Source organism: Ptychodera flava, chromosome 18, assembly GCF_041260155.1.
Source record: "Ptychodera flava strain L36383 chromosome 18, AS_Pfla_20210202, whole genome shotgun sequence".
NCBI classification, from domain to species: Eukaryota; Metazoa; Hemichordata; class Enteropneusta; family Ptychoderidae; genus Ptychodera; species Ptychodera flava.
In genome coordinates this window covers 38,687,360-38,701,115 of record NC_091945.1, presented here as the reverse complement: position 1 = coordinate 38,701,115, position 13,756 = coordinate 38,687,360, and the positions used below count along the sequence as shown (strand labels likewise).

The 13,756-nt window shown below is 35.8% G+C and overlaps 1 protein-coding gene across 5 annotated transcripts in view; it reads right to left on the bottom strand.

Annotated features, from left to right (window-relative positions):
• LOC139117752 (cytoplasmic dynein 1 intermediate chain 2-like) overlaps nucleotides 1-13,756 on the bottom strand; it is a 36,244-nt gene that overhangs the window by 22,002 nt on the left and 486 nt on the right. For 2 of the 5 annotated variants that reach the window (XR_011548564.1, XM_070681012.1), the window contains exons 2-7: nucleotides 10,761-10,884; nucleotides 4,862-4,985; nucleotides 4,413-4,497; nucleotides 3,610-3,731; nucleotides 743-769; nucleotides 65-121 (exon numbers count right to left, since the gene is read on the bottom strand). Coding sequence is in view for 3 of the 5 variants with exons in the window: in XM_070681012.1 (XP_070537113.1) it covers nucleotides 65-121; nucleotides 743-769; nucleotides 3,610-3,731; nucleotides 4,413-4,497; nucleotides 4,862-4,985; nucleotides 10,761-10,856 (511 nt within the window). In the remaining 2 variants the exon portion in view is untranslated. The remainder of the gene's footprint in view (nucleotides 1-64; nucleotides 122-742; nucleotides 770-3,609; nucleotides 3,732-4,412; nucleotides 4,498-4,861; nucleotides 4,986-10,760; nucleotides 10,885-13,756) is intronic. The other 3 variants (XR_011548565.1, XM_070681014.1, XM_070681013.1) reach the window with 2 other exon arrangements.

Genomic DNA, 13,756 nt, shown 5'->3' with positions numbered 1-13,756 from the left:
TAAATAGGCACAAAAATTTCAGAAATAATCTGATTTAGAGTCTACAAAATGGTCAAAATCTTACGATTCTTGTTGCTTGGCAACATCTGTGAACTCTCAGGATTACTGCCACTTGGATTCACTGATAGATAAGATATACACCAATAAATATTTAGTCTGGATTTCAGTATTTTCTGTAGTCAGATTATACCAATAAGACTTTACATATTTCCATGTCATGCTTGAGCAGAATTTTGAAAGATTAAGATTTAAAAAGCAAATTATTAAAGTTTTTGAATTACCTTTCATTAAATTGATTAAACTCATTCATGTGATCAAAGCCATGATATGATGTTCTACTTTTATCATTTAACGCTTGAATCCTTTCTCTGGCAATATTCACTTCCATGCTATGTGCTATTTGATTTATTTTAAGAATATAGTTTAAAATCAAAATCTTTCTCCTGATTTAGAAGAAGAATCATTGTTAAGATAAACATGTAGTGAATAAACACATTTGATGATAACATATCAATTTCTACACTTCAAATGACAAAAATTAAAATTGTAAAGTTATCCATGCTATGAAATAGCCAACTGAAAAGATGAATTATTGGTGAGTAAACAATTGATATTTAATGCTACCAGTGAATGCATGAGAATGTAATACATGACTTAAATAAATAGATATCATAAGCACTGAAGGGCATGCGATTGTCATAGATTTGCTAACCAACAACATGCAGAAGAATGACGTAGGTACCTGGAAAATCCACAAGATTACGATGACCTTGACAAATGAAAAGAATTCATCAATGACAAGATTCTAAAATTTACTAAAGCTACATGTACAGGAATAATAGATATCATGAAAACAACTTGTAAAATATTCTTCATAATTGATTCTATATGTAGACCTGCTTCTCAAAGCTGAATGTGCTGTAGACCCCTGTTTGGACTAAACCAACATTCACAGACAATTTCAACTATGAGTACTTTACATGCATGATATTAACACCCAAGATGTATATGCAGCTCGCATTTAGAGAAAGTTTTCATTAAAGAGGCACTCCCATTTGGTAACATTTTTAAAGCACATTTTTTAATGCCAACGGTCGATATTTGACGTGGCGACTGCGTGCAGATTGCGAGATATCGATAAAAACATGTCTCCAAAAAAGTAAAAGTCTACGCTGACGCTGCTGAATGCCACAGTACCACTGGCGTCGGTGATCGGTCATGCCCCGTGGGAGAAAGCGGAGTCTTACTGACTTGGAGTAAAAACGAAAAACAGTTTTTGCTGATTCCACCAAAATTCGCATAGGTGACTAACACAGTTACGTGCGGTGGATACATAGTGGCCTCCGCGTGGTATGCAAAGGCGCATACCACGCGCCCGGCGTACTGTGTGGCAGACGACAAAATGTAGTCATCGGAGGCTGCTAATATTTGACACGTAAAAACTGATGTTTATGTGGTATTGGTTAAAAATATAATACAACTGATTTCGAATAATGAAAATGACAAACACTAAGGAGAAGTTAAAAACATAGGGCCAAAGTCCCTGAAGCTACTACAGACATGGATACAAAATTAAGCATTTCCTGACTCTATGAAATTATCTCACTAAGGTCATCCTAGGGACTTGTAAACCAAATATTAAAGCTGTCTGACCAGCGGTTTTGAAAAAACAAGCGACTCAACAGTTGACAAAGCTCTGCTGTGTTATGTAGAGAATAACCTTTTGTGACACATGTATTGATGAAGAAGGTGGATATCTTTGATAGCTCATTTCAGGATGACCTGACCAAAAATGGAAAAAATTCCGTAATACAGATTTGCATATTTCAACAGACTACCGGTATATTAGTCTATAATAGCAAATAAACGAGAGTTAATTACATTCTAATTAAAAGTAAACAAGACTTACTTAAATCAAGATTTACGTCATAAAAAAACAGCATATCTGTCAGGTTATAAAGAATCTTGAGCTGGTTATCTTTTAATATCAGTATTTTCATTCTATTAACCAAGCACATTTTAACTTTCAAATTAACATTGTAAGTAAGTTCTGTTGAATAAGTTGAGACTGTACGTACTCAGAGAAAGCACACTGAAGAGACAAATGTTTGAAACTTAAGAAGTTCAAGGTCATCAAAAGCATCATAAGGAATCATGTTACACTTTCAATGCACTGTTTACACAGATTGCATAATTGCTATAAATAGCACATGAGGAATCTTACAGCCTAGCTTTACCATAAAAACCTATCACTTTGACCACTCTTTTAATTGACCACTCTATTTTTTTCCTCAAAAAGTAATCTTATTTATCTTTACAAGTCAACCATAAATGGAAATTAGAACTTTCTCTATCTCTATTTATTTGACCACCCTATCATGACAAACTATTATGAACAATTTCTTTTAGATAACATAAATGGTAGTTCAGAATATATCAAAGTTGGGATTCAGGAAAGTTGCCTTTACATGTTTTAATCCTCAATTCACTATGAACTGTCAAAAAACGTTGAACTTTCTGATAATGCCACACTAAAATTATTTTGGCTTTGATGATTTCCTAATTAATTCAATTATTTAAAAACATAGTAATTATTTTTTTCTGGGTGAATTGATAGGGTTTATACAGTACAAGAATTACATACAATGTAAGTCAAACTTTAACCAAAAATGTCAAAAAAATTCCTTAAAAATACACATTTGCATATTTCATCACAATTTGAACAAATCTAAGTTTGGTTATCCTTAGGGACCTGTATACCAAATAACAAAGCTGTCTGACCAGCGGTTATGAAGAAGAAGATTTTTTACCAAAAACACCTTTTTTGGCATTAATTTGCCTATTTTCAACAATATCAAAAAATCAAAAAAAATAGTTTCTCAAAATCATATTTTTCATCTACACAAGAAATATCAAATCAGTAAGTACTGCGGTTCTCAAGATATTTGAGTGGACGGACGCCTCACAAACGGACATACATACATACATACATACATACATACATACATACATACATACAGACTGACGACGGACGCCGGACGGATACCCATCCCAATAGCTTCTATAGACTATAGTCTATAGTAGCTAATAAAACTTACCTGAGGTAAAGGCATAATGATGTATATAATGTCTTTGCAGTGGGAAGTAAATTAATTGCGTCGTTGGAACTTATTGTAGGCTAGACTCCCTAGAATATCGTCAATCAGCACAACAACAAACCTTCGGGGGATTTCGGGTCAAAATCAGAAACGATTGTAAAACTTCGGGATGTGAAAAATACGCTCGGGAAATGACATATTTTTATCGATATCTCGCGATCCGCGTGCAGTCGCCACGTCAAATATCGACCGTTAGCATTAAAAAAATGTGTTTCAAAAATGTTACCAAGTGGGAGTGCCTCTTTAATGCATCCCAAGGCTCTGATAACTTTAAAACTGTACTATCAAAATAACAGTGTTATGAAACAGGACTGTATGTTTGAGAGTAAGCGATGACTTTCTTGTTTCATCTACGCAGGAAAACAGCCAACTCAAAATAAATTTAACGTTAAGTTCTGACTTACTGTAGAATATTGTCATGTCACTAGATTAAAAATAAACCCTGGCTTACCCTCTTGATCACTGCTTGTTTCTACTGGCGTCTGGGTTTCTTTGGAGTATTGCACTAATTCCTTGGGTGGAATAACAGTTGTGGATAATTTACTAAATCCAAGCTTGGGCTTATGTTTAGGACTGAAAACACAATTGTAATGTTATATCAGCAACCAGCATGTTATTGACCACGGCTCACTTTCATGGAAATTAATTAATGAAGAAATACAGTGGACCCTCGCTAAATCGCGGGTGATGGGGTCCATAGTTAAAACCTCGACTTAGCAAGGGCCGCAACTTAGCGAGGGGCCGCGACACCATATTATGGTGTATAATTAGATAGTGACAATTTGTATGATTGACGTTTGGATTTGTTAGACCACTTTCATGGACATACATGCTTATACCCACCGCAACACGTTGAAGTTCGTAAATTATGCAAAAAAAAACAATGGGAGCCATAACGTAAATCGCGACTTAGCCGAAACTGCGACTTATTGAGGCGCGACTTAGCGAGGGTCCACTGTACTACGATTGATGGAAAATGCAACTGGCAACACTGATAATATTAATCACTGTCAGTCTAACATCAACTGTAGTAAGACTTGCACCACCTAAGATGTACATGTCAATCTATTACTTTAACATCAACTTCACAAGCACATGATCATCGACATCATATTACCTTTTCTAAAATTGTACAGAAATCAGTACAATTAGTAGATAAATAAACAGTGAATCTACCACCATGCAGACGCATTTCACATTTTGAATAGAAATGTTGAATTAGATGAGTTGATTAGCATGGTCTGTGTTACATACCTTGCAAATGATGGAGTCTCTCCAGCTGAATCTTGACTGCTTGCTTCACTTACTGATGATTTTGAAGCTCCAGGAGATGTACTTCCTGTTATGGAAAGAGTGTTTTCAATTCTTTGCCATGAAACACCTTTGCATGGTTGCCTATATTATTATGTTATGCAGGAGCCATTATTTCACTATAATTGCCAAGTCAGGGTCTTACCCTGTATAAGATTATTAGAGGGGAAGAGTTTTATTAGTTAAAATCTCAAACAAAATTGATTAACTAACAAAGGGAAACAAAGGACTATCATCATGGAACTTGTCAATGTCTAAGAGTACTAATGTGAGAACCAGGGATTGACAACTGCTGTATAAAAGAACAAAAGAATGTTTTCTGTACATAAAATATGCTTATAATAGATCATTAAAAGTTTCACTTCATGAAAAATACTACTAAGTACACCCACCTTTCTCAGGTAAGCCGATATCTTTCAACAAGTCTTCTGTTTCTCTCCATTTCTTCTCCAAATCACTTTCAGAGCTGGCACTAGCTGAAGCTGTTACTGCCTGTCTGGATGCAGCTTCTTGAGCCTGAAACAATTTGTATTACCAGTACTTTCAATCTTGACTTTCATACTGTGATTCATAAGATACCCCATATTCATTGTAATGACATCATCCCTGTTGGATCAACTACTTTATGAAGCTCAGCTGTTGATCAGTGTTTCTGATAATTTGGATGTAGTGTGACCTACATGTATCATATAAGCTCGTTTCCATAGATATACCAAATGTGAGCTAACAATCAGACAAGGTAAACCATCAAATAATGCACGACAAGTTTCAAAGTAATGCACAGGCAGTTTCAGAGAAGTTCTTTTGACAAGAAAAAGGAAAACAGCATCAATGACACTTTCCTCACATTTGGTTACCGTATTCCTCCGATTCTAAAATCCTGCTCGTTTATAACACCCCCCAGGATTATTTTATCAATTCGTAATTGGCCATTAGTTCATTTATAACACCCCCAGGGGTGTACACCCAAATTCTGACTGGAACAATAGAGCCATTGTCATGTAATGAGACAAGGATATCCGTAACACCTACTCTGCTTATCAAAGTCACAAACAAGTGTCAAAGTGAAGTATCAAACCTCAAAACAAGCACACTATTGTTGGCATTTGGAACGTATCAATCGGGAACGGTTCTATCGTTCCTGGCGATAAAATTTCACTTAGATTTCTCTACGTAATTGAGCATCTTGATCTAGTACAATGCCGTCTTTTCGTCACTGTCATTTTGCTACAGTCAAAATAAGATTATTGAATATCTTGATCAAGTATGAATCAAATGTTTCGATGCCATTTTGCTACCATAGCATGAACATTACGATAGTCGGGTTTTGAACATGTTGAGCAAGTACGATTCACTCATTTCATCACAATCAAACAACCACAATTTACACTCACACAAACACAAACAAGTTAGGGTATCGGTAGATGACAATGACGAGGGGGAAGATGACGATATAGACTTCAACAGGTTTGACTTTGATGAAGAGGGCAATGGTATCGACAAACCCGATATCCAAAGTTTCTTCCGCGCATGAACTGAAAATTCTTTGAATTTCTTTTGTTAATGTTTTATCAATTTTGTACATAGTTTTTCTCATGTAATAAAGGTACCATTTTTATTGTTTGAATGACGATGTTGCACTCTGTAATTAAAGGGGAAATTTACCTCAAAAATTAATTTGGAATATTAAACTGATATGATCATTGAAAGGCTTTCGAGTCGATTTTATTCACTTTCACTCACTGGCTAACGAACAGCGGTGTACTAAAATACCGGAAGTGACGTCGTAAACTTGGTCATTGAAGCAGTCGACGTGTGCAACTTTACCGGTAAGCTTTTCCAGTTCATGCGGTTACAGTGTATAGAATGGCTACAGAATAAAGGGGCCAAGCACTCGGTGTCGATGTTTAAGTCGAGTAGAAATAAAGTTTTCTGCGAATACCACTTTGAGAAGGGCTGCTTTTAGCGAAAGTTGCAAGTCCAACTACTGAACAACAAGCCTAAAAGAAAACTGTCCGGGGCATATATCCAGCCCCAAGTGCTTTGCTTGTACATATGGGACTGAACGTACGCTCAGGCACTAGAAACGGAACGCTGTAGACAGGACCGCTGGTTCTAGACTAATCATGGCTACAAATGCTCACACTTTTAGAATTAATGTCGATCTCTTTACAGCATTGGCATTACTTCGGCGTCGGCATGATTTCACAGCGATTGCAAATGCAACACATGCATCCATGGGTTGACAAGGCATGATTGATCGCCGAGAGGAATTTGAACTTCGTCATCGGAGCTAGAATAGTCACTTTCCGAACTCGAGTCGCTGTAACTTTCTGACGATGTCAGTCTTGGATCATCGATTGCTCGTTCAGGTTCGAAGTTATTGCTGATTATCTTCGCCATTATGATTTTCAGTCGAGCGCTGAGGTTTGCGTACCGTGTACGTGTCCTCTTCTTGGCCTAGAAGAGCTTGGCTGTAAGTGACCTCGCTTTGAACCCGCTGTTTACACGACGACCAGCAAGTTTAATACGTCACTTCCGGTTTCCGTGCGTTCAGCTTGTGGCCACTGCGCTAATACGCGCAAGTGAAAGTGAATGAAACCAACGCCACTGCGCTAATATGCGCAAGTGAAAGTGAATGAAACCAACGCTGTTTTGTTTATTTTTCACTAAATAACGATCTGATTAACTAAGAAAGTCTGGGTAAATTTCCCCTTTAATATTATTTCTAACCACCACTCAGCTGTCCAATCTAAGATGATCATTTTCTGTTGACGAAATAATTTTCTTTTTTTCTCTTCAGGAGTTTTATATATTTCACAATTTTCTCTTGTTCCACTCCTCTCAGAACGTCGACTTTAGAAGATCAATATTGCGCGATGCTCTTTTGTTTGCAAGGCTGGTTTTCGCCCGAATGCTCATGGGTTGAATGAGATTATAATGGCGGCGGTTACGAAGGCTTCGCTCGCATAGAGAGAGAAAAGTAGGCTTTGCGTAAGTTTACAAGCGCGGCTGGGCACATCGTGTACCTAGGCGAGGTGGGTGTGCTCGAAAACAAAGATCAATGCAAGTTTTGGATTCAAAATCGGCTGTTTTCGGCGGAGAAACTGCCGCCGTATTTCTGAGGAGCCACCAGCGTTTTTTTCTATATCAGTCTGAAGGACTGTGGTAGGAGGCCGTATAATGCCAGTAACACACAGCCGTGCCATGCAGAGCTACAGGATTGTGTACTGCATGCACTGCCATGCATAATGGACTGAGTTTATCGATGGACCATGGAGCTATAAACGGATGTACCGTACTGCATCAATCATGAACCATAGTTTAAAAAGAAAAGTTTTATTCCAAACAAATTTTCTTCGTATCATTGATAGCCTAGATTTTCTCTGGATAATAACTGGACAGATTTATGAAAGATGTCACTTTAGCTTGTCCGTGACAGTGATTTGATTTTTGTGGAAACTCAGTTGGCCCAGCTGAGTACATGACATGCACACTCATAACAGCTGGATTGCGATGATAATAACATTGTTTTGTGATATTCCGATACAAAATTACAATATCGTGATTGACAAGCCGTATTGACTATAAGTTGCAAGTGTTTCTTTGGGTGTTGCTCCAAATGATGATGTACATGTGTATGGACAGCCTACTTGATTTCCATGGACTTTCTCGTCGCTTGATTCACCACTGCGTGTCAGTGCGCCATTTTTGACACACTAGGTTATTTCCAATGAGACATTCTGTGATGAAACGCGCTAATCCCACAATGCCGCGCTCTAGATTCAACACTGTGTGGACGGACATACATGCCATATATTCTCGCCCGCTGGCCATCTTGTTACTTGCAGGTTCTTGTGTCACAGCGTGGTGAAAACAAACAATTGAAGTTCAGATTTTTCAACCACCAAACCTATATTCAAAGTCTCAACATACAGAAATGACAGAACTTTCAGTTTTGCTTTTTTCACATAATGTCTGTATCATTTGCTCTTCTGTATTGTCTGATCTCTCATTCACCTCACTCTCATGGGTTTCACCCACTGTTGTCACTCTGCAGTCAAGAATACAGACGCCACTGACTTACAACATAAGCTCTCTTTGGCATATACATACCGTACATATACCAAATGTGAGCTAAAAGTCAGAAGAGAATGGTCATCTTGTTCTTTTGAACATGTTTGTTTAAAGCATACCCCCTTTGCAGTTCACATAACTACATCCATCACTTCATCAATTCAATATAATTTTTGTTCGCTGTTTCTAAGGATTATTTTATAGAATATGGAAAAAAAACACTGACAATTTAAATCTCAGGTAAAAAAAACCAAAAACCAGATATGAACTGTAAATGCTCACGTGTTTCATTATATATTGAAGTTATGTGTAAATTTGAACCATTGCCACATGTTTGCAACTTCATTGAAATTATTATGATCAAAAAATGAACAATAATCACCGCCGATTAATTCTAAAAGGTCATGAAGTAAACAAATATGTCATTAGCTGAAATAAAAATATTAAAGTTATTTGACTGCTCTTATTGTATCACCACTTTATATAGCAAGTGTAATTACCGTTGGCCAAGTCCTTCAAGCCATATATGCCGAGCTGTGAAAGCTCATTAGATATGCAAATTATAAATTAGCTGACATGAAAATGTGAAATGACTTTCGATATTCAACGGTTTTGACCTAGTACCTGGTATAATCATCAATGTACATAGCATGTTTTGCCAACTTTGATCAAGTAAATCCCTGTATATATCCCTAATACGCAAAGTTAATTAAATATGTAAATTAGGAAGTGGCTTTAGTAAAAATGCTTAGTGATTGTCAGTAATGTTGTATCATGGTATCTGCAATATGTGTAGCAAATTTTGTCAACTTTGGTCAAGTCAATTCAGACATATATCTCTAATTAGGAAAGTTCATGAAATATGCAAATTGGGAATTGGCTGAAGAGAAAATGCTTGATGACTTTCAACAATATTGTATTATAGAGTCTTTAATATACATAGTAAGTTTCATCAATTTTGATCAAGTCCATTCAGATAAATATATCTAATTATGAAAATTCATTTAATATTAAAATTAGGTTTTGGCTGAAGTAAAAATGTCTTTTGACTTTCAATAATGTTATATCACAGTATCTTTGATGTATATAGTAAGTTTCAACAACTACATTCAAGTTAATTCAGATATATATCCCTAATTGGGAAAGTTCATTAAATATGCAAATTCGGAATTGGCTGAAGTAAAAATGTTTAATGACTTTCAAAAATGTTGTATCATAGTGGCTTCAATACATGTAGCAAGTTTCATCAACTTTGGTCCAGTCATTTCAAATATATATTCCTAATTAACAAAGTTCATGAAATATGCAAATTAGGAATTGGCTGAAATTAAAATGCTTAATGACTTTCAATAATGTTAAATCATAGTATCTTTAATATACATACCAAGTTTGGTTAATTTTGATCGAGTCAAATAAGACATATATCCCTAGTTAGGAAAGTTCATTAAATATGCAAATTAGCATTTATCTTTCATGTCACCCTTAATGGTTCCCACTGCTGATATATCTTGGTGTGATCAACATTTGTAGCAAATCTCATCAAATTGTGTGTAGTCGTTTTTAATATATATCCATTTTTTTCTAAAATCATTAATTATGCAAATGAGCAAAAACTATGCAAGCCACACCCACCAAAAACTAATCAGTTCTTGCCATTTGCTAACTGAATATATGTACCAGATTTGATTCTGATCTGATAAGCCGTTTTTGAGATAATGGACCAACAGACAGACAGACAGACAGACAGACAGACAGACAGACAGACAGACAGACAGACAGACAGACAGACAGACAGACAGACAGACATCGCTGCGACATATGCCCACGTGTGTAAACACGTGAGCAAAAAACTAAACTCTTATCTTTTGGCAAAATTGACAATTCTACAACCAAGTACATGTACCATGTAATCAGTACATGTAGTCTCATTAAAAACAAGAGTATGTGTCTTGTCAATGGGGTACCCTGTGCTTGCTTTTAGGTTGAACCAGTTACACATTATAATTGATCATAGCCTATTTTCCATTCTCACATTACAACTGTCATTCCGCTAAGTCAATAATCACCAAGTTGACTCCTTTAACCTGTTCACCCCCGATTCCCTGTAAACAGGTCCACAACTACCATTAATAACACTGCGTTTAGGCCAAACCATGGTGGTGAAAGGGTTAAACAATACAAACAGAACAATGAAATTTTGTGGTGAAAACTAACCTCTCTCCGTTTTCTTTCTTCCTCTTTACGTTTCTTCTCTTCTCGAATTTGCTGTAGCCGTGCCTTCTTCCGCTCTAACTCTGCTTTTCTATCCATTATGTGCGGAGAACGTTGATATCCCGACCTACAAAGGAAAAATACCATCAAGGACAGTGTGCTCACATTCAGTTTGAATTGGTCCATTCAAGAAATATTTAAGCCAGAAAAACAAGAATGACAAAAGCAAATAAGGTCTGCAACTTAGGTACTGGAAGTCATCTTCAGCAATATGCATATCAACTTCTATAGCAAAAGGACAAGCAGATCCTACATACATTTAAGCAAATGTCAACAAAAAAATTAGCCAGAAAAGGCTTAACAAAAAAAAAAGGTTGGAAGAGTGGGGAAAAAATAAAGAGTGGGAAAAAAATGTACAAGGGATCTGATAAGTAATGCTACCTCATCAATCTTCTAGACCCTACCCCCTCCTGAATATCAAATGTTCCATCCCTTTGTTGATCATATTTACATAAGGCCAGATGGCAGGAAATATATTTACAACCTTGAGGATTTTTTAATTAATGCTATGAGTGCTATCATTCGAAAGTAAACAGCACTTTAATTAGTTACAGATAGTGAAATGCCTTCCACTGTTGGGGGTGATTACGACATCTGGAATTATCTTGGATCCAAATTTCTCATCAGTTCTTGTGTGTCTTACATGGAAATGTTGCAAAAATTAATCCACAATTAAAAAATGTACTTCAGCTTTGTTTTCTGGATAAAATTTAACTACAAATCAATACCATATATGACAAAATTATGTTCACAGCCTTTGAAACTGTCTAATAACATATCCTGGGTTAGTGTAGATCATTTAAGGTCACAAACTGAGAAAATTACCTAAAATATAAAAATTTGGGGCTTCCCAACACTTTCAGCAGAAATTTTATTTAATATTATCCCTCAGGACTTTTGTACCAAATTAAAAAACTATCAGACAAGTAATTTTGAGAACAAGTTTTCTAGACCAAAAATGACAAAATGGTCTTAAAAATACAAATTTGTATATTTCAGGACGACTTCCACATATCTAACTATTGTCATCCCTGGACATCTGTACACCAAATATAAAAACTGTCCATCAAGGGGCTATAAAAAGAAAATATTTTTTTATGATTTTTGGACCAAAAATGACAAAAATTACGCCAAAACAGTAATTTTTCCAATTTTGTCGTAATTTCAACGAATTAGAAGGGTAACACTCTTGCAAACATCCAACCCAATGGGCTGGCGGTATCAGACAAGCAGAATTTTTACTTAAAATTAGGAAAATAATAGAAAAATTCAGCAAAAATACAAAATTCAAGATATCTTCACGATATACATAAAACTGTATAAGGTTCACCTAAGGTTCTTGCATACTAATTTTTAAAGCAATCAATCAAACAAGCCGTTCTTCAGTGATTGATTTTTGACCATGTTCACATTTTTTTAAGCTCATTTGCATAATTTGGGCACTGCAAACTTCATTTGAACAAAATCCCATCTACACCCCAGGATGCATCCACAGACCAAATACTGCGCTAAAAAGAGCTGCAGTTGGTGAATTTTTTAAGTTGACGGACATACTATACGTACTTACATACTTACATACATACATACATACACACATACATACAGACGCCAACGACTTCAGCTTATATGATAATCTCACATTGGTATAACCACATGTGCTAAAAAATCAGGATTCAATTTGTAAATCAGAATATCGATACATGTATTGAGTGAAGGTGACCGCCTCCTCCAATCATGCATTGACCTGATGCATGCCATACCTGACGGTTCGCACCTATCAAAGATTTCCACTGGAAGGGTGGGGCTACAAGGAAAATAGATCATAAATTGTATCACTCTACAGTGAAGCAGTTGTTGCTTTTTAGTTTTTGTGACCTCTCACCAGTAGAGCTACAATGTCAAAGGCCCTGTAGACTGGAAAATAAGCATGACATCAGTGTAGTGCAGTCAAGGTACCAAATACACGGTTAGTGTTTTAAGTGATGAAGAGTTATATTCAACTTTACAAATATGTATATCATATATGAATACATATTGCTCTATACATTTTTTTTACGTATTTTCTACTTACTCGTAATGTATTTATTTAGTTATATATTTATTTATTTATGTAGTTGTTCTTATTCACTTAGTTACTTAGCACTTTCAAGTCTACTCTTACACGATTAGTGTTTTAAGTGATGAAGAGTTATATTCAACTTTACATATATGTATATCATATTTAAATATATATATATTTTCTATATGTTTTTTGTGTTGTTTTTTTTACGTATTTCTACATATTCGTAATGTATACTACCCTCGATATACTTCAGTTTTTCTTGTTTCTTCTTCTTTTTCTTGCTTTAACATCAAGTGGCTTTGGGAACGGACTAGACTAGCATTTGCTTTTCCCGTTTCCGTTTACCCTTTATCACAGCACCCCTAAGATGTACATTCATTACTGAATTGTAATATTAATATGATTAAGGGTAATACAGATTTTTATAATTATTATTTTCATCAATATTATTAAATATATTTGTTCTACTGTGTATCATTGCACTTATCTACCAAAAATGAACACTTTAGAATCGTCTACACTGTGAGAAATCGCCTGGGACACAGTAATCATTGTCAACAAAGATCATTGACAAAACAAAACATTACCCGTGTGTCCGCCTTATGATGAACATGCCACGATTTGTACATTGTATTGTACAAATGGATGTGCCACACTGTACTTGTAGCTCTACTGGTGAGCAAGATCGCAAAAACCAAAAGTCACCATCTGCCTCACTGTAGAGCTACAAGGTTGCAGCTAGGATAGGCCCTGCATAGGGCAGGGAGATTTGACAATTTTGCAAAAAATGCGGTAGTTATAATTTTGACTGATATCAAGTTATCTACATGTAGTTTGGGTATTTGACATTTTGGTAGCCTGTGGGTGGGGGATTTGA